General features: G+C 41.4%; 1 protein-coding gene across 5 annotated transcripts in view; it reads right to left on the bottom strand.

Moving 5' to 3' along the window:
- Nucleotides 1-19,198, bottom strand: part of pappab (pregnancy-associated plasma protein A, pappalysin 1b) — a 142,025-nt gene that overhangs the window by 29,837 nt on the left and 92,990 nt on the right. For all 5 annotated transcript variants that reach the window (XM_072703524.1, XM_023809601.2, XM_023809602.2 and 2 more), the window contains 6 exons: nt 17,819-17,926; nt 17,456-17,591; nt 17,033-17,246; nt 12,101-12,269; nt 1,311-1,494; nt 155-362 (listed from right to left, as the gene is read on the bottom strand). In XM_072703524.1, coding sequence (XP_072559625.1) covers nt 155-362; nt 1,311-1,494; nt 12,101-12,269; nt 17,033-17,246; nt 17,456-17,591; nt 17,819-17,926 — 1,019 coding nt within the window. The remainder of the gene's footprint in view (nt 1-154; nt 363-1,310; nt 1,495-12,100; nt 12,270-17,032; nt 17,247-17,455; nt 17,592-17,818; nt 17,927-19,198) is intronic.

The raw sequence follows: 19,198 nt of genomic DNA on the forward strand, positions 1-19,198 counted from the left end.
CATATTTACGAAAATACAACAATCAAATGACAGATTGCAACCCTCAAGTAGTTTATCAAACTGAACAAAAATACTTTGTGTCCCAAATAGATCTGTATTTATTCATTAATGTCCAACATCAGACGAGCACTGGTGTCAACAGAGATGGCCTCACCTTCTCAGCCTGTCGGTGTTGGACACCTGGTAGCCAGGCTTGCACTTGTACTTGCAGAAAGATCCCACCTTCAGGCCGGTGAAATTGCACCGCCGGGTCTGCAGGATGGCGTTGGGAACTGGGGGTGGTGTGGGACAGCGCAGTTCACAGAGCGCCTCCGGGAAAGACCACATGCCGTCCTCCATGCAGGTCAGAGTGTTGTTGGAGCCTGAGGGCAGGTGGGGATATGACAGCGAGAAGGCCATTGGGCAGGTGGGATATGACAGCGAGAAGGCCATTGGGCAGGTGGGGATATGACAGCGAGGAGGCCATTGGGCAGGTGGGGATATGACAGAAGGAAAGGCCATTGGGCAGGTGGGGATATGACAGAAGGAAAGGCCATTGGGCAGGTGGGGATATGACAGAAGGAAAGGCCATTGGGCAGGTGGGGATATGACAGCGAGAAGGCCATTGGGCAGGTGGGGATATGACAGCGAGAAGGCCATTGGGAAGGTGGGGATATGACAGCGAAAAGGCCATTGGGCAGGTGGGGATATGACAGCGAGAAGGCCATTGGGCAGGTGGGGATATGACAGAAGGAAAGGCCATTGGGCAGGTGGGGATATGACAGCGAGAAGGCCATTGGGCAGGTGGGGATATGACATGGAGAAGGCCGTTGGGGAGGTGGGGATATGACAGAAGGAAAGGCCATTGGGCAGGTAGGACGCAGAGATGACAGCCATAAAAGCATCATTTAACTCTTTTTGAAAGCGTTTGTTCTTTAGTTCAAGCTGGACAAAGTTTCTTCACAATGGAGCTACTGCAAACCAATATAGAAAATACATAAAGATGCAAAATCATGTTGTATTTAATCAGATGATTTTTCCTTGTTTTGTGACTGACTGTTAATGTCTGCCCTTCGCATTTGTGATCTGACCCCAATGGCTGTTTCCACAGCATATGTTTTGATCGCATCTGTCTATGTTTATTGATCCAAACCCTGACCAATTCTGTAGCTCTCTGCCTTTCCCATGTCATGTAATGTGCGATTGTAAATTGCATATGATTAGAAACATTCAGCTTGCAATTGCTTCTCTGGATTCATTTTCCCGTTAGTGTTCAATGCCATCCATGCGGTTCCGCTCGGTTCCGCTTGGTTCCGCTCGGTTCTGCTCACCTACGAGCTGAGCAGGCTCTTTGCACTGAAAGGTGCATCTTTTGCCATAGGTTGTTCCCTCAGGAAAATGGAAGACAGCTGGGTGCACATGGTACTTGTCTGGTCGTCCGCAGTCCACAGGTTCACAGGTCACCTGCTTGTTCCACTTGCCATCGGCACAGGTGATAGTTACTATGGAGTCTGACTGCAGGACAAGGAGAAAACAGGAATTGTCTGTCCATGCTGCTACATTCATTCTCAATTCCATGGTTTTACCAACACATTAGCAAGAATCATGATATTTAAATGTGGATATACAAAAAAATGTACCTTTGCTTGTTACTCGTAATTCTATCTTTTAAGGTACAGAAGTGGACTCTGAGGAACATCCCAAAGGTACAAACAGCATTAATGTACCAATGGTACAGAAACATTCCTCAGAGTCTATTGCATACCATCAAAGGTACAAACACCTACAGCTAAGGGTCCACTTGGCAAACCATAGAGGGTACAGCCTCAGTGACAAGCAAAGGTACAAATGTTTACCCTTTTTCTGAGAGCGTAGAGGTTTGGCAAAATAATAGATACCACACAAAAAAGGACTTTGAACTAATTATATCACACTTACAAACTACAAAGGTGAGTCATTTTAGGCTGAATTGCAGTAACCAGTATGTATCAGCTATTAGAGGTCAAACAACCAGCACTTTGAAAATGTGACATTTCGAGGCAATACCAGGCAGCAATAGAACTCCAACAAGGCCAAAGAGCAGGTGCAACAGCCACAAAAACTGCTAAATTATTTAAGGTTTCAAAAGGATAAACTGCACCAGCAAAGAGAAATAGCAGATAGTCAAAGCTAGATAGACAGACACTTAACAGGCCAGTTGATAATCAACACAAAGGTATAGCCTCAAAAATCACAACAGAACTGAATGTGTAGTATGTGACTAAAAAATGCAGAATTAACAGCAGAGCAGCCACTTGCATCCAAAGCTATGGCAAAAAGACAGATAATGACATTGTGAAGAAAATATAAAGCACTTTGATACAATGAAATGTTGTGGAAATGCACCATACACATGAAATTGAATTGTATAACCGGGAGAAAGGTGAACAACTTTTTTGCTATATGATTAAGTTAAATGGTCTGATAAGTCATCTTTCACTTGGAAAAAGCCAAAGGATGCCCTCAAACTACAAAGCCTGTTAGTGTGGGCAGGCCACCCCATCAAAGTCATTACGCTCAATGTTTACTGCGCATGTGTGTGTAACAGACAAGGAATATGAGGCCTCTTTACATGACCAGGTTCACGTTTCCTCCATGATTTCGTCATATTCCAAGGTGATGATGTCCCTGCACACACCACTAAACAAACTCAGGAGTGGTTTCATGAACACCAGGATGAGGTCAAATGGCCTTCCCTATCACCAGATCTTCCTTCATAGGAAGTTATGGATTTTAGAGTACAAAGTAGATTTGCACCTCCGTCCCCAAAGAATTGCAGGCTTTTAATCTTGAAGAATGGCTCTGTATCCCACAACACATTCAGGCCTTGTTTGATAGCATTCCAAGAAGAATTAAAGCCATTTTGAAGGAAAATGGTGCTGCTACTCTTTAGTGGTCCAAGATGTTAACACATTGTTAGGTGTTTCTATTATTTTGTCCAACCCATTTACATTAGAACATTATTCATAACAATTATATGCCATGTAAATCACTTAAAAGTTATAACTGAAACTTGAACAGCATGCCGTTTATTTGAAGACATTTCCAAATTCAGGTCTGACCCACTACTGTTTACAGCATTATGTTGTATGGGGCTTTCAATACAATTTGTATCCTATATATTTTATTGGTCTTATTGCATCTTTTTATTGCATAAATTTACTGAGCTCATTCTCAGAGACCTGGAGGCAAATAAAACTACTTGAAGAATGTATTGCTCAGAAAACAGCCAACACAAGCAAGTCAATTTAAATTAATAATAAAAAAATAATAAGTCAATGTGTAATCCGATCCAAAAGAATCCTATAAAGCCCTTTTCATCCACTGACCTTACTTTCTACGCACTAGTTCGAAAGACTGAAAGAGTTTACACATATGGTTAAGAATAATTTCAGGTTGCATGAATGTCTAAATTACAGTAGTATAGTACTAATAAAATAGTCACCAGGACGCTGACTGGAAAACACAGAAACACAGAGGCTGCCAGAAACTGGACAGAACCGTTTCCACTTGTCCCAGCCAAAGAACACTGTTGCATTTTAACTCTCCTTAAGTAATGCTATTGTCTTCTCTCAGAGGACAGAGCCACAGACAAAATACAAACTGTGCAACTGTGCAACTGTGCAATGTACCAAACACCAGCGGTGAAGAGGCAGAGCGAGTCACTGAACAGCATCGGGACACGCAAGGAGACAGAAGGCCACAAGGAGACAGACAGGCAGGCTTGCTGGGAGAACTTCAGATTTCTCACAAAAGGAAAAGTGGGTATGGAAAATGGATGGATGGATATTTGACTCCTTACTAATTACTAGTACATACCTTTAATCTAATTCAAAATAGAGCTAGGACTTCGGTTCCTGTTCATTGCTACATTCAGGGCTTTAGGAATTGCAATGTTACATTATTACATCACCATCAATTCATCTAACTACATATTTTGGACAGTAGGGGGAAACTGGAGTACCTGGAGGAAACAAATGCAAACACATGGAGAACATGCACACCCCACACACCGTAAGTGCAACTTGTATGCAATCTTTCACTAATATTTACTATACTATACACTACATATAATATTATACTTAAGCCTCAGTTTATCAATGAATTACTTTTTACTAAATTACAGAAAGAAATTTTACAGTGACCTTGCCACTGTGTAACATTATCCTTAAATGTACAACAGGCAGTATTAATCATGAATGTACTGTAATATATCCCTAGCTAGTATTTTGCTAATAATTATAGCTAAGGAGGGAAGTTTGTTTCCCTTCCATACATGCGACTCCTCCGTTACCAGGATTACCTACAGCCCCCTGGGAAAGGAGAGCATGCATTCACTGGGGAACTGGGCTTTGAAGAAACAGCACTGAAGCGATGCTCTGGATTCCAGTGCTTATCTAATGTACTGCACCCTCCAGAAAATGTACCACCAGCAGAAACTGAGCAAAACAGCAGGAAACAGAATGTAAAATGCAATCCAGACTCAGTCGCAAGCAGTGTCTTTTTTTCCACTTCTCCTTTTCCTTTCTCCCGCTCCTTCGCTGGAGATCCTTTATTGGAAACAGATCTTTTCGGGTCACTGTGCACTGGAGTTATGACTGAAAATTGGAATCGAAGACCACACAAGGGATTGCACAAGTGTGTGCATGAGTGTATGTTTCAGACCGAGACCATTTGAAGATTATGTAAGGTCTTCAGCCAGCCAGAACCTTACAGGCCTTTCTGTGTTATCCTTTTTTAACTGATACAAACAGCATGTTGTAGTGAAGTAAAAATGTTTTACAGATTTCATCCAGTTCAACTGTCTTAAGTTCACCATTCCGGAAAAATAAATGCCTGTAACAGAACCGTTATACTCTTTGATAAAAAATGTTATTAAATTGTGTGTGTGTGTATATATATATAGGACTGCTGAAAACAAAGTAATCTCAGGACTTTTTAGCAATATTATAACTGATGCATTTATTCGTTTTTTATGTTTAAAGATGTATTATGACATATTATTTTATATTGTAAAACAGAATGTAACCCCACTGTTCCGCTTGTGCTTACCGCACATAAAGTTCTCAGGCACTTAGCACATTTTACTCTTAAATAATAAAATCAAATGAAAAGAACAAAACAAACAAAGACACAAAAAGCCATTGGTCATACGATTCCCTGTCTATTACTCCTCTCCTAGTTCTTTCAGTCTGAAAGGTCATCTCCATAGGGCATCGCACAAAGTTTTAACAACCTGATATAAAAGAATGTTGCTACAACTTTTGATTGCTATTATGACAGTAGCTATAAATCAGGCAATGCTGTCACCTCTGCAGGCAGACAGAATGCACCCCCCCCCCCAGCCTTCTGAAAGCCTAGGAAATCCCTTCGGTAGACCCCAGACAGCAGCGGTCACTGCTCACTGTTCTCACCAGCCCCGCCGGACCTACGCCAGCCCAGTCTGAGGATTAATTAGACAACCGCTCGTATTTATAGCCAGCGAACAGCCCGCAGGCTCCAATGAAGATGAAAACGCCTCTCACTCTCTCTCGCACACATGTGGAAAGACATGCACACGCAATGCGTCCTCTGCAGCAGACTACAGGGCTGTTTTCGTGACGGCATTTCACATGGTTTAAAAGAATTATAGTTTGGACCACTAACTTATGCGAACAGTCTGGTCTTTTTCACGTTGTTAGTTTTACATAATGAACAGTGGTCTTTGAGGTGAATAAACACTAATTACCCTGCAATTAGCCTTCTGAAAACTGCGGCCTAAAACATTCAGCTAGTTTGTGAACAGATGAAGCAGTCTGTTGGTTTGTATTAGAAAAATAAGCAGCTTTTGACTCTATGGCCTTCCAGTATCTGCTGAGGAGTGTGTAATTGTAGAATTTATTTTATTGTAATTAATTCAATTTATAATGAATTCAATTAATCATTTATTAAAAATGATGACATATACCAAATTATCACATTGGAAATGAATATGATATATTTATATGTACTCCTGTAAGACTCCCTAAAATATCCCAGAACTTCTGTGACACTAATTTATTGCATGCAGGCACACCGAACTGGGGAACCACCATTGTCCTACATAGCAAAGGTAGTGGCTTCTCTGTCGTCTTACTGTTAGAGTAGCAGGTGAAACCCCAGTTTATACTCTGTTTATAGACCTACAACCTCATCACCTTTTTCCTTCTTTCTCACTGTGCACTTCTGTTTTTTCCCCGGCCTTGCACTTCTTCACCAACAACTGCATCTCTCTCAGCCTCTATCCCCCGTTTTCCTTCTCTTCTTTCTCTGCCTGTTGACAGATGACTATGTCTTACAGGCCTTCAACACCTTGGGAAACTTGGACAGTTCCTTGGTGTTCCTGAGAAAAGGTTTGCCTCCAGCTGACACACAACATTCCAGACATCCCTTTATATTCGTGTGCATTTCACTTTTGCACTTTTAGGTAACTGTAAAGAGCATTAGCGCCCTCAGTGTGAAGGAAGTGCAAGTGTGTGAGGAACTGAACACAACTGCAACAAATTGCTTTAAAAATCCTTTTAACTTAAACATTATATCATTGTAGTTCCTGATTTGCTTCAGTCTTATATTCTTTATATTATATTTCATTAGCCTATTAAATTACTTTTGACATTTTTATTACAAGTTGAAATATTATCATGCTATTATAACAACTCTTTTGAGTATTGTGCATATTTAAAAACAGCTACTCCATATGTATTATAAGGAAAATGGAAACAATGCATTTGTCTGTTTGAAAAGAAAATTTTAAAAAGCATTTGTCATTCATCGGCATTGATAATCCCCTAGCAACAGTCTCCTCAGCCCCATAAACAGTAAGGAGTTTAACTAACAGAACAACAGTACAAACCTAACAACAACAACAACAACAAACAAAAACAACAACAATAATAATAATAATAATTTCAACAACAAAACCAAGGACTGAAAACATATATGGGCAGATGCTGCTAGAAATCACATCTAAAATTCATCTTTGACATTTTGGTGGAACATATTGTATAATAATATTAAGAAACTGAACAATTCCAGTAATTTTCACATAAACTTATTAGCACTAAACCTATTAATAATTTATGTAAAATTGATTTTTAAAGTTATGCAGATACACGTGTAACAAAAAAGTGGGCAATCTTTTATAGACAAATAATAAAATTTAAAAAATAAAAATAGAAGTGATTAAAAACGATGAACAAGGAACACGATTCAGTTATTTGTATTCGGATAGTTCAGTTATTCAGTTAATGTATCACAACACACCCATGAAAACGCCTTGGGGCGACTCAGCTGTGAAGGGCTCTATGTAAAGATAAATTAAATTGAACTGAATTGACTTAGGCTCAGTAAGTATGCCATTTGTATGTTACTTGTATATTATATTTGTATGTTACTTGTATATTATATTTGTATGTTACTTTTCTTTGTTCAAGCCCACCTCAGCAATCCCTAAATTTGCCTAATTACAAGAGGTGTTAATGAAATGACCAAAGCGGTATGGAGCAACAACAGGAAGTGTGGGATGAATAGAAAACAAAAAGAGGCTACGTGGAAAGAAGCTAAGAAGCAGCTTTTTATGTTGGGGCACTTACTGGGGCAACTCCACCCCCCCCCCCCCCACCCACCCACTTTGTCATGAGTGAACAACAGGACCTCACGCCCTCCCTAACCCTTTCAGTCTCCTCTCAAAAACACACAGGAATGGCCAGTAAATAGTAGTCGGAAAAGGGAACTGCCCTCCCATTGGGCGGGGGGGTGTGGGGGGGCCTGCATGCATGGAGTTTACAGCTGCCGATTGCTCCTCCACTGAGCATTTAACTACCACTGGCTACTGTGCCTAATTCAACACAGATGCCTCGGGTAGATATTTTCTGGCCCCCAAAGCCTTCCTTAAGCCCCCCCCCCCCTCCAAAATAGAAGAAAAAAAACAGAAACCTCCTGTCCCCCATCTTCTTCTGACCTCATGAGATATTTTTCCTACTGGGGATGTGGGAATTCCAGTACACGCACTGCTTTCAATAACACCTTGGCAGAAGGAATCACAAACAGCCAGGCTTCCTATGGTAACAGCTAGGATGGGGTCTGCACAGCAGATCCTATGGTAATAGTTAGGATGGGGTCTGCACAGCAGATCCTATGGTAATAGTTAGGATGGGGTCTGCACAGCAGATCCTATGGTAACAGCTAGGATGGGGTCTGCACAGCAGATCCTATGGTAATAGCTAGGATGGGGTCTGCACAGCAGATCCTATGGTAACAGCTAGGATGGGGTCTGCACAGCAGATCCTATGGTAACAGCTAGGATGGGGTCTGCACAGCAGATCCTATGGTAACAGCTAGGATGGGGTCTGCACAGCAGATCCTATGGTAACAGTTAGGATGGGGTCTGCACAGCAGATCCTATGGTAACAGCTAGGATGGGGTCTGCACAGCAGATCCTATGGTAACAGTTAGGATGGGGTCTGCACAGCAGATCCTATGGTAACAGCTAGGATGGGGTCTGCACAGCAGATCCTATGGTAACAGCTAGGATGGGGTCTGCACAGCAGATCCTATGGTAATAGTTAGGATGGGGTCTGCACAGCAGATCCTATGGTAACAGCTAGGATGGGGTCTGCACAGCAGATCCTATGGTAACAGTTAGGATGGGGTCTGCACAGCAGATCCTATGGTAACAGCTAGGATGGGGTCTGCACAGCAGATCCTATGGTAACAGCTAGGATGGGGTCTGCACAGCAGATCCTATGGTAACAGCTAGGATGGGGTCTGCACAGCAGATCCTATGGTAACAGTTAGGATGGGGTCTGCACAGCAGATCCTATGGTAATAGTTAGGATGGGGTCTGCACAGCAGATCCTATGGTAACAGCTAGGATGGGGTCTGCACAGCAGATCCTATGGTAATAGCTAGGATGGGGTCTGCACAGCAGATCCTATGGTAACAGCTAGGATGGGGTCTGCACAGCAGATCCTATGGTAACAGTTAGGATGGGGTCTGCACAGCAGATCCTATGGTAACAGCTAGGATGGGGTCTGCACAGCAGATCCTATGGTAACAGCTAGGATGGGGTCTGCACAGCAGATCCTATGGTAATAGTTAGGATGGGGTCTGCACAGCAGATCCTATGGTAACAGCTAGGATGGGGTCTGCACAGCAGATCCTATGGTAACAGTTAGGATGGGGTCTGCACAGCAGATCCTATGGTAACAGCTAGGATGGGGTCTGCACAGCAGATCCTATGGTAATAGTTAGGATGGGGTCTGCACAGCAGATCCTATGGTAATAGTTAGGATGGGGTCTGCACAGCAGATCTTATGGTAACAGCTAGGATGGGGTCTGCACAGCAGATCTTATGGTAACAGCTAGGATGGGGTCTGCACAGCAGATCTTATGGTAACAGCTAGGATGGGGTCTGCACAGCAGATCCTATGATAATAGCTAGGATGGGGTCTGCACAGCAGATCCTATGATAATAGCTAGGATGGGGTCTGCACAGCAGATCCTATGGTAACAGCTAGGATGGGGTCTGCACAGCAGATCCTATGGTAACAGCTAGGATGGGGTCTGCACAGCAGATCCTATGGTAATAGTTAGGATGGGGTCTGCACAGCAGATCCTATGGTAACAGCTAGGATGGGGTCTGCACAGCAGATCCTATGGTAATAGCTAGGATGGGGTCTGCACAGCAGATCCTATGATAATAGCTAGGATGGGGTCTGCACAGCAGATCCTATGGTAACAGCTAGGATGGGGTCTGCACAGCAGATCCTATGGTAATAGCTAGGATGGGGTCTGCACAGCAGATCCTATGGTAATAGCTAGGATGGGGTCTGCACAGCAGATCATATGGTAATAGTTAGGATGGGGTCTGCACAGCAGAGTAATTATGAACCCTGGTATCCCCAAACATGCCTTTGCCTTACTTTCTGTAACACTGGTATGCAGTTTAATCTGCGAGGTACACTCACCCAAAATGTTAAAATAAAATGCCACATAAAATACCTGACTAATGAACAAATAATCATGGGTGTGAGTCTAACATGAGATGATTAATGATTAATGTATCCTTCTCCTCCCGCACGCCTACCAGCCTACAGATCACAGATGATATTCTCTTCTCTGCTGCGACTGGCACATTCCAGCTGCTACTCATTCTCTGATGCTTTAAGCTGTTGTGGTGATATTCTACTTAACAAACACAACCTGTGGTCATTCTTTTTAGAAAGGAACGCTGTCCCCACGAAGCATGCATGCTTCTCCGGAGAGCCTGAGCTATTGCAATGTGGTCCCTTCCCTCCTGTGACATGCGTTCTGTGAGCATACAGTACATGTGATGAGCTGCTGAAAGGCAGACTATCACTACACAAAGCAGTGTGACCAGCACTACAACGGAAATCAACAAGGGATGATGGCAAGATTACACTATATTCAAAATAAACAGCATTCTACTCAAACATCTTCCTTTCTGCACTACATTCTATGAATGAAGCTCCAGTCAGTTTGAAAAGCCTGTCAATTCAGAAGAAGACAAAAACTGAGGCTGAGACCACCAAAACTGAGGCAGTGGTGGGGATACCCACCTTGTGATAATCTTCCTCCTTTCTATCCATGATCCCCTACACAGCATCTCACACAGGACAAGACAGACATACACAGAAACATGGAAGCTGCAGTTTTAAATGCTGTTTAGTGCTTAGTGCTGTTTCCTTGCACTCAAAATAAACCGTTTTGGTGGTTCGCTTTGTACTAATTGGAGTTGTTTTTTCTTCTTCTCAGACCAACAGTGAAAAAACAACCGTGGAGAAAAAGCAAAACAACACTGGTTAACACAGAAAGCAGATTCCGCTGCTTGTGTTTGTGTCTCTGATGTGGGCTATAATCTGTGTATTCTGTGTCAGCCCATTTACAAATCAACAAAATGAAACCAAGACGCACAAACAAAGCAGTGGTTCGCCTGCAGGATCGCCGGGTACGTGCCCTGCCTGCGATGGCCGTCCCCATTTGAACCAGGCGGCAAGGATGGCGGCCGGGTGCTGATGTGTGAACGGCCCATGTGCCAGAACACCCTCTGCGGGTCGAGGCCAAAGGGTTGCCTGGCTGTGGTAGGCATGCAGAAGTACCGGAGAGGGGAGCAAAAGAGAAAGGCGGCAGTGATCCGCATCTGTGTCACCAGTGCTCGCCCCAGGGAGGGCACCAGCAGGGAGTACGGGCTTTAAAGTGTTTGGACGGCAAATAGACCTGAACGAATTACATCCCTACTGCGTACGCTACAGCTTTCGTTAAACGCTGTAATAACGTTTGGCTGAAATGGGCCTGAACTTGTTCACATACAAGGAGAAAAAAAAAAACACATAACGACCTATGCAAAACTAAAATCTTAATACATACAAAATCCCAAAAAAAAGCATTCATACTGGTCCATATCCCAGTATACGAGTATAGCATAAATGGCCATTTTTATTGCTAATCAACCTACGAAAAGCCACTTTTCGAATAGTAAAATAAATACCTATATTCATAATGAAGCCTGAAATTTATTCTTTATTATTATTACTTGTTTAGAAATCTGTGACCTACAGTCATCTGACAGATGGTACAATATTATTGCTAAGTTCAAAATATAGCTGGTATGATACAGGTGATACAGAGGCACAGTGTGTATATAAAATGCTTTTTTGAAACCTTTCAACCTTATTTATCTAATTTTTCATTTTTCATGGATTACAATTCTGCTGAATGGACACCAGTTCCCATGACGTCATCCTTCCCAAATAAAGATCGGGGAAAGAGACACAAGTCCACAAACAAGCCAACACCTCAGACCACTCCCATCTGCAAGCTCCTGCATTTATTGGGAACATTAATTTATATATATGTGGCACCATCTATTTTTGGGAGATTATCAAACAGGATTGGAAAAGATTGCTATGTCTGCTGAAACCATAAAACACAATGTACTGTTCATGACTGAATAAGAGTAATAGCATCGACTAAACTCAAATGTGTGACTCTAAAAAACCCTGTTCGTTCCCATTGGGTCTGTTATAGGTACATTAGGCCCTACCTGGGTCTTGATGATGTCATCATCCCGGTGGATCTGCAGCACATATCCACGGATACAAGTGACTGTGCAGCGGGCCCCATTGAAGTATCTGGGACTGCTGCATGCCATTTCAGCATTGCGGATGAGAGGCCCTTGGCAGTAGATGGCCTCGCATGAGTAATGAACACAACTAGGAAAAGCAGAATGTTGTAGGTTAGGGCCCTGACCTTTCTGTCAGAGGGGTGTGGTTTCAAACCTCGAGAGTAAAACATCAAAAAGTACTTTGCAACCAGTAACCAGCCAATGGGGTCATACATAAAAGCATTTTGAAAAAGAACCTAAACAAAAGGGGTATTCACATGTTACATAATAAACTCTCAAACTGAAATTCAGGATAATATTACAAAAAAAGCAAAAGAATTAAAAATAATAATAATAATAGTAAAATAGTAGTAATAATAATAATAATAAAAGAATAGAGAAATCCATTTTGAAAGGATGGTATACATGTTACATGATTTTGTCGACCTTTGTTGCTTTAAATGTGCTCCATAAATTCATTTCGATTTGATGTGAGGTCAGCTGTAAAGGTTTGCTGCATCACAGGTGACCTCATGTATTAACAATTCTGGTAAATGCACTGATAATTCTTAACACAAACAAGGAATAAAGTGACTTTTCAGTAACAACATGCAAAAGGGCACAATTTAAAACAATGTAAATTTTTGTAACAGACTCAAGACTGCAAAAGTGCTAGAGAATCGCGTTGTGTGTGTGTCAGAGTGCTGGAGGAGCATTCCCCTACAGACCCCTGTCCCCTACAGACCCCTGTTCCTCCGGGAACAGACTGCAGCCTCACTGTGACCCAACACCGAACAAACAGTTACAGAAAATGGGTGGATACACAATTTTCCTTTAGGGTCTAAATTAATGCACCATAAATGCCCTCTGTTTTCTATTAAATCCAATATACCTATTTAGAACATTTACCTTCACACATCAAATTAATTGAGCACGTAACAGAACACCCAAACACAGCTCATAAGAAATCAATAATAAAACTGAATTCATGAACAATTTGACTACAGAACTAATAAGAAAGTAGTAATAGTTACTTTACATTAGAATTGAAAAGTCAATACGCTATCAAAAATAAAATACGCTATCAATTTATGGATAAATATTATATCCATACATAAATGAGAAGTCTATAATGGTACAAAACAGTATTTTTATGGACTTGCTGGGTACATACTGTATTAGAGTAACTAGCTGGTTATGCTGGAAAGGTGCATTTTCTTCATCTGTTCTTAATTAAAATTAATTATTTGAGGAAAAAGTACGTTTTTACTCCCATTTATTAGCGCGCAAGAATATGACACAGTTAGCGGTACTGTTATAAAACCGTCATGGGGGGAAATGATTCCACCTTATATTCAGACTGCTGAAAAAGTCTTCATAAATTTCCGAAAAAGCTGAACAGAACCTAGTGCTTTAATGACACTATCTGACACTGGTGAGTGTTAATGTACTCGCCCGTGCCAGGAAAGGCGAATTATGGCTACTTCACATTCGCTGCACCTATTCACAGATGTGTTAGAATGCCCAGCTGAAGTTTCATAACAAACCCTGACACTGCCATAAAAGTGTTATGAGTGGAAAAATGGCTCCCATTTTACATTACAAGCACAATGACAACCTTCATTAATCATTTATACAGAAGGTCTAAAGCCCAGCACCAACTTACATTACTGTTATATAGTCCTCTCAAAGTGTTTGATGAGACACCAAAAGCTGTAAAATAGACAACAGTTTTTGGAAAGAAACAAAAAAGCTCCCATGGTTTATTTCAAATATTTCATATGATAACTGAATGGGACTGGGACTGGGACTGGGACTGGGACTGGGACTGGTCCCACTACATACCACGGTAAGAATGCCCTTTTACGGTCTTATCTAAAAGAATAAAGAGCTAAAATGTATTATTCCGGCTCAGTTTCAGATATCCAAACAAGTTCTTTGCCTACGAGTACCTAGGTTGTTGAAAAATGATTTAATAGCGTAAAGGTTTTATTGAAGATGCACTAGATGTGAAGTGTAGAGTGGTGCTGGGTGAATTACTTCTCCTTATCAGATGAACGGCTTGGACGACCGGATGCGGGACTTAGAGCGGTAACTGGACAGCATAACACAGACAAAACACAAACTCGGCCCGCTAAGCACAGCTGTCAGCCATTATATCTGCCAGCCCTGGAGCAGAGAAGCTACAAAACCAGCTTCCTGGCATGTGGAGGTGAGAAAACACGCAGCGCTGTTCATTTATTCTGTGTGGTTTCCACAACATCAAGGGATGTTACTGGGCCACCGTCTCTCATTACGTATGCAGTAATGAGTCGACACACGCATGTGTGCTCAAGCCCATGCTATTTGAAATATGCTCCCTGGAGGTCAACTGCAGTCGACAGCACGGTTTTTTTTTTTCTTTTTTAACGCAAACCGAGACGGGCGGTGGACTGTCCCAGTGACTCAAGCATCTGTTGGTATCTACTGGTGTTTCTGCTTTCACTACTCACAGAAACAGAATTACTGCACCAGCTTGGGCTAATCAAGGCCTGCAGCAGGGGCTTAAGAAGTAATTACATTCAAGCCACAAACAAGACAAGAAAGAAGGTGTTGAATTTGAAAATGTGTGTGTGTGTGTGTGTATGACAAGTATTGATTATCTCACTCCTTCATGACCGTGTATGGTACCATACAAATACTATATATAATGGGGTGATGACATCATATCGGCAAATAATCACAATTACTAATAGTTTTCACTAATAGTTACACATTATAATTGATTAAATAAACTCGCACCATAGTGGCTCGGTGGGTAAGACTGTAGCCTCACACCTCTAAGGTTGCTTCCAGCCCCTGCCTCTGTGAAGCTATGCGGATTGAAACTTCTAAATTTCCCATAGTCTGATTGCATGTGTGTGTCCTGCAGCTGTCTGGCATTCCATCCAAGGTGTCCTCGTTCCCTGTGCTTCCTGGAATAGACTCCTGCAGCTCTGTACCAAGTAAGCAGTTAGAACACGGATGGATGGACGGATGGATGGACCCAAAATATTAATTGAAAGACAGTAGTCAAAAATTACGCCTTTTGCATATGATGACCAGGCATCTATCAGAAAGAGAAGAATTCATATTAAGAAAACTGGTCAAACGAGGGTCTCCAAATATGTTCCACATGTCCACCTTGAAATGTGTAAAGCTACTGCAACCAAACTAAAGGGGGGCGGGGGGGTACTATTACCCAAAAATGGAACATAAAACTGGATTATGTTAATAGCTATGTTGTTAACAACTTTGGGGGATCCGGGACTTGGTGTTTTTCACAGCAGCAGAAAAGTATTACAAAAGACATGGTGTTGGCAGCACAAAATTACTGGCCTGTTACTCACATCTGACACAAGGCCAGGCCAGAAGACCAGTGGAAGGGGAAGCAGGAGAGGAGGAAGCAGGAGAGGAGGAAGCAGATGAGGCAATGAACAGCCACTAAGTCTAAGGTAACCATGCTTTTGTCTCTCGCGATATTGTGTCCAAGAAAATATCCAACTTGTACTCTAAACCAAGAAAAACAACCAACATCCTAAAGGATCCTAATGATTTCTCAGAAGCTAACGAATGTGAATTCATCATTTCTTAGTAAATGAAAGGGTACATCCACTGGGTAATTATTTATCACTGCTCTCTAAACCTGAACTGAAATATTTTTTTCTTTAAATACTAAATATGTCACGAAATGAATCAATAAAGCCAAGTGCCCATCTTGGTGTGCAAAACAGGGCTTGTTTTGGACAGTACTTTGTTTTTAGAGAAAAAGCACCCTGAAGCAACAACAGGTCGACCGTTGTGAAATACCAAAGATCCCTTGGAAGCAGTTTTGGCGTAAGTCCATGATGTTGGTTCCGTCCAGTGTTCCAACCACTTGGCTCGCAGTAATGGACCCATCTTTATTCCACAAACTCATACTGTACACTTTGCCATGCCAGTACAATAAAAACCATACAGTATTAAGCTGAGAGTTGTTAAGAGCTACACATTTCAATTGTTATTGTTATTATTATACTTATAATTGTCATTATCATTATTTCCTGATTACCTCAATGCTCTGCATGGGGTAAGAGATTTTAGCAGGGGAGCAATCAGGCTCAGATTACACGACAGTACAGCCAATGCCAACAGAATTGTGTGTGTGTGTGTGTGTGTGTGTGTGTGTGTGCCCAGCTACGCACTGAGTGGTTTTGTCTCTATGCTACTCTAGGGTGACCAGATAATCCATGTCAGGGAGGACACTCTGAGCTAGGACAGGAATTGTAAATTACCATTTCAATTAAACGGACTTGGATTTCACTTGAGCACCGAGTTCTTGCTGTGTGTTGATTGGTCAGTCTCCTATAAGCATGCATGTGTCACTAATGCTAATGTAAAACAGCTGGATGAGTCTTTCAGTCAAGGAAACAAACCAGTCAAAGCACAAGAAGAGCTGAACTCTTTAGCCGAGCACAGGAGCCTTTTAATTTGGAAGTAGTTTGTAAAACCCGAAGTAGCTCAAAGTGTCCTCCCTGACATGGATTATCTGGTCACCCTATGCTACTCTGACCAGTTTGCCTTTGACTTCCGTCTGAGTACCTGTATTCTTGGCACTGTTAGACAGAAAAAGACTACAGCAGACACCTCTCAAAGAAGAAGAAGAAAACAGGCAGGAACAGGACTACAAAGCAAATTTATCCAAGTCGTGTGACCTATCATAAATAGATTCCTGACATCAGTGTTCATTCTGCGCAAAATCAACCTGCTTTCTATATACACTGGTAGTATATTAAATATTCAAAGTAGTTGGTACCATCTAATGAAATAAGCAATGTTTACACAAGTGCATCTACTATGCTTTGGGTAACATACCTCTGACCCATAGGGTTGTATATCTCATTGCTCTGGCAACCGCTGATGGTGATGGGGTCAAAGTATTGGAAGGACCGGAGGCCCACCCCAGAGATGGCCACCAAATGTGAGCGAAACTTCACCACGATGGCTTTGGTGCGGTAGAAGGCCATGCTCAGGTCATGGTGCACAGGAATCACCAAGGGATTGTTCCTACAGCTTAGACGCCATTCCCCTGGCAGATGATAGAAACAAGGAGATCGCCCATTCAGACAGGTGTAAACAAGGCACATTGCTGTGTGTTACCCGAATTACTGGGTTAATGTAATTGTACAGATTGAGAATTATCTGAGGCAGGCTCCACTCAAGGGTATTGTACGACCCACTATGACATAGTTATGATGTCTGATCAACTACAATCAGAGGAAACAAAAACACACAAACCTAAACTGTGTATCTGTTCCTTGGTGTCCATTAGTTGAACAGTAATATTGCATTGGGTCTGGTCAATGTAACCGGTCCCATCTGCAGCCAAATGAATTATGACAGCAGCAGCAACCATTGGGTGAGAATAGTGTGCCTGCAGGGAAACAGAATGACACCGTGTGGGAATGTTCTTACACACATGTATATCTGTTCAAATACACGACACTTTTTACTTTTCATTGCATCCAAGCACATTAAACATTCCCGGTAATTACAAAACAAAAAAAAAACAAACAAACAAGCACATGCCTTTTTGCTTATAACTCACTCCATATGTACCCCTAATATCTGCCGACAGTCCACTTGAAAATCTGCTCTAACCTTGAGCCAGTAGTGAGGGTTCCAAGACTGCTGTTGGGCCTCTTGACATGGGAACCAAGCGTACTGGGAGACTCCATCGGAGAGGTCAAATGCCTTTGACTGGCAGGTCTAAAGACAACACAAATCAGATAGTACACAAAAGGTTAGCATGAACCATGTAACATTACTCTGTTTGTAAATAGGGATGATCGCTATTGGAGACAACACGAAACAATACTGCCTACGTTATAAATCTTTTTTTTTCCAGAAACATTCTCCAAAAATATAACAAGCCTTGAAGTTCAAAAATGAACTTGGAAAGAGAAGATACATTTGTCTTTCCTGTATATTCTGTCAGACCGTGACCTACAGCCATATGGTTCTCCCCTACGTAATTCTACTGAGAAGTTGCTAGGGAAAACAAAGATATGTTGATCTGTTACATATGATATGATGGAGTAACGTGGCAAGTCCATTAACACAAAAAGAGCATGAAAATCATGAGTCGAGAGAGGACCTCTGATCTTTCCTCAAGTCTGATCCAGGAACTCTGCTCTTCATCTTGCACAGATGTATCAGTGATAACTACTTCAGCCCATTCTTACTGCTTCTCCAGTGTTTCTTCATTTGAGTTTATAATAGTGTATCTTTATTTTTGCAGTTTTCAAAATAAGGCAGTATACAGGCAGTATGCAGACGCCACCAGGAGGAAGTCAAGTATCCCATCGCATCTAATAGTAACCTATGAGTAAATATTGTAAGCTTGCAACTAAGCCTTACATAATTAAGCGTCCACTCTTTTCAGAATCTGTTATTTTAAAAATTTTAAACTGCAAACAGAATAAATACATCCCTATTTCATTTCATGGCTGAGTATGAAGTTGCATAAACTTAAAATGCCATTGATTTAGCTTCTACTGCCTTTACAAACATCGTGCCGTGCTTATAGTAAATTTACCAGAAGAGACCCTGAAATCCAATGCTTTTGAAGTAATTACTTTATATATATATATAAATATATGTATATATAATATAATATAAAATAATATATATAATATTATATATAATATAATATAAAAATATCATATCTTTTGTGAAAAGCTGACAATCAACCTCAAAGAAATTAAATTCAGGTAAAGTGGTCAAACTATGCAATTAAATATATTTATTATATATTAACAGGGCCGCTGTCACACTTCAGTGTAAACCCAGTTACTGTTATTTGAAATAGACACCCACACAGGTAACAAATCTGAGGTAACAAAATGAAAAATTATATACTTGTATACAATCTCTAAAGTCAGCAAAAAAAAAAAAAAACAAACTGGAAAACGCACAAGAAAGTTCTAAAAAGTCCCATAAACAAGAAGCATCCCAGGATATGCATTTAAATGTATACCA

This window comes from Paramormyrops kingsleyae, chromosome 2, assembly GCF_048594095.1.
Source record: "Paramormyrops kingsleyae isolate MSU_618 chromosome 2, PKINGS_0.4, whole genome shotgun sequence".
Lineage (NCBI taxonomy): Eukaryota > Metazoa > Chordata > Actinopteri > Osteoglossiformes > Mormyridae > Paramormyrops > Paramormyrops kingsleyae.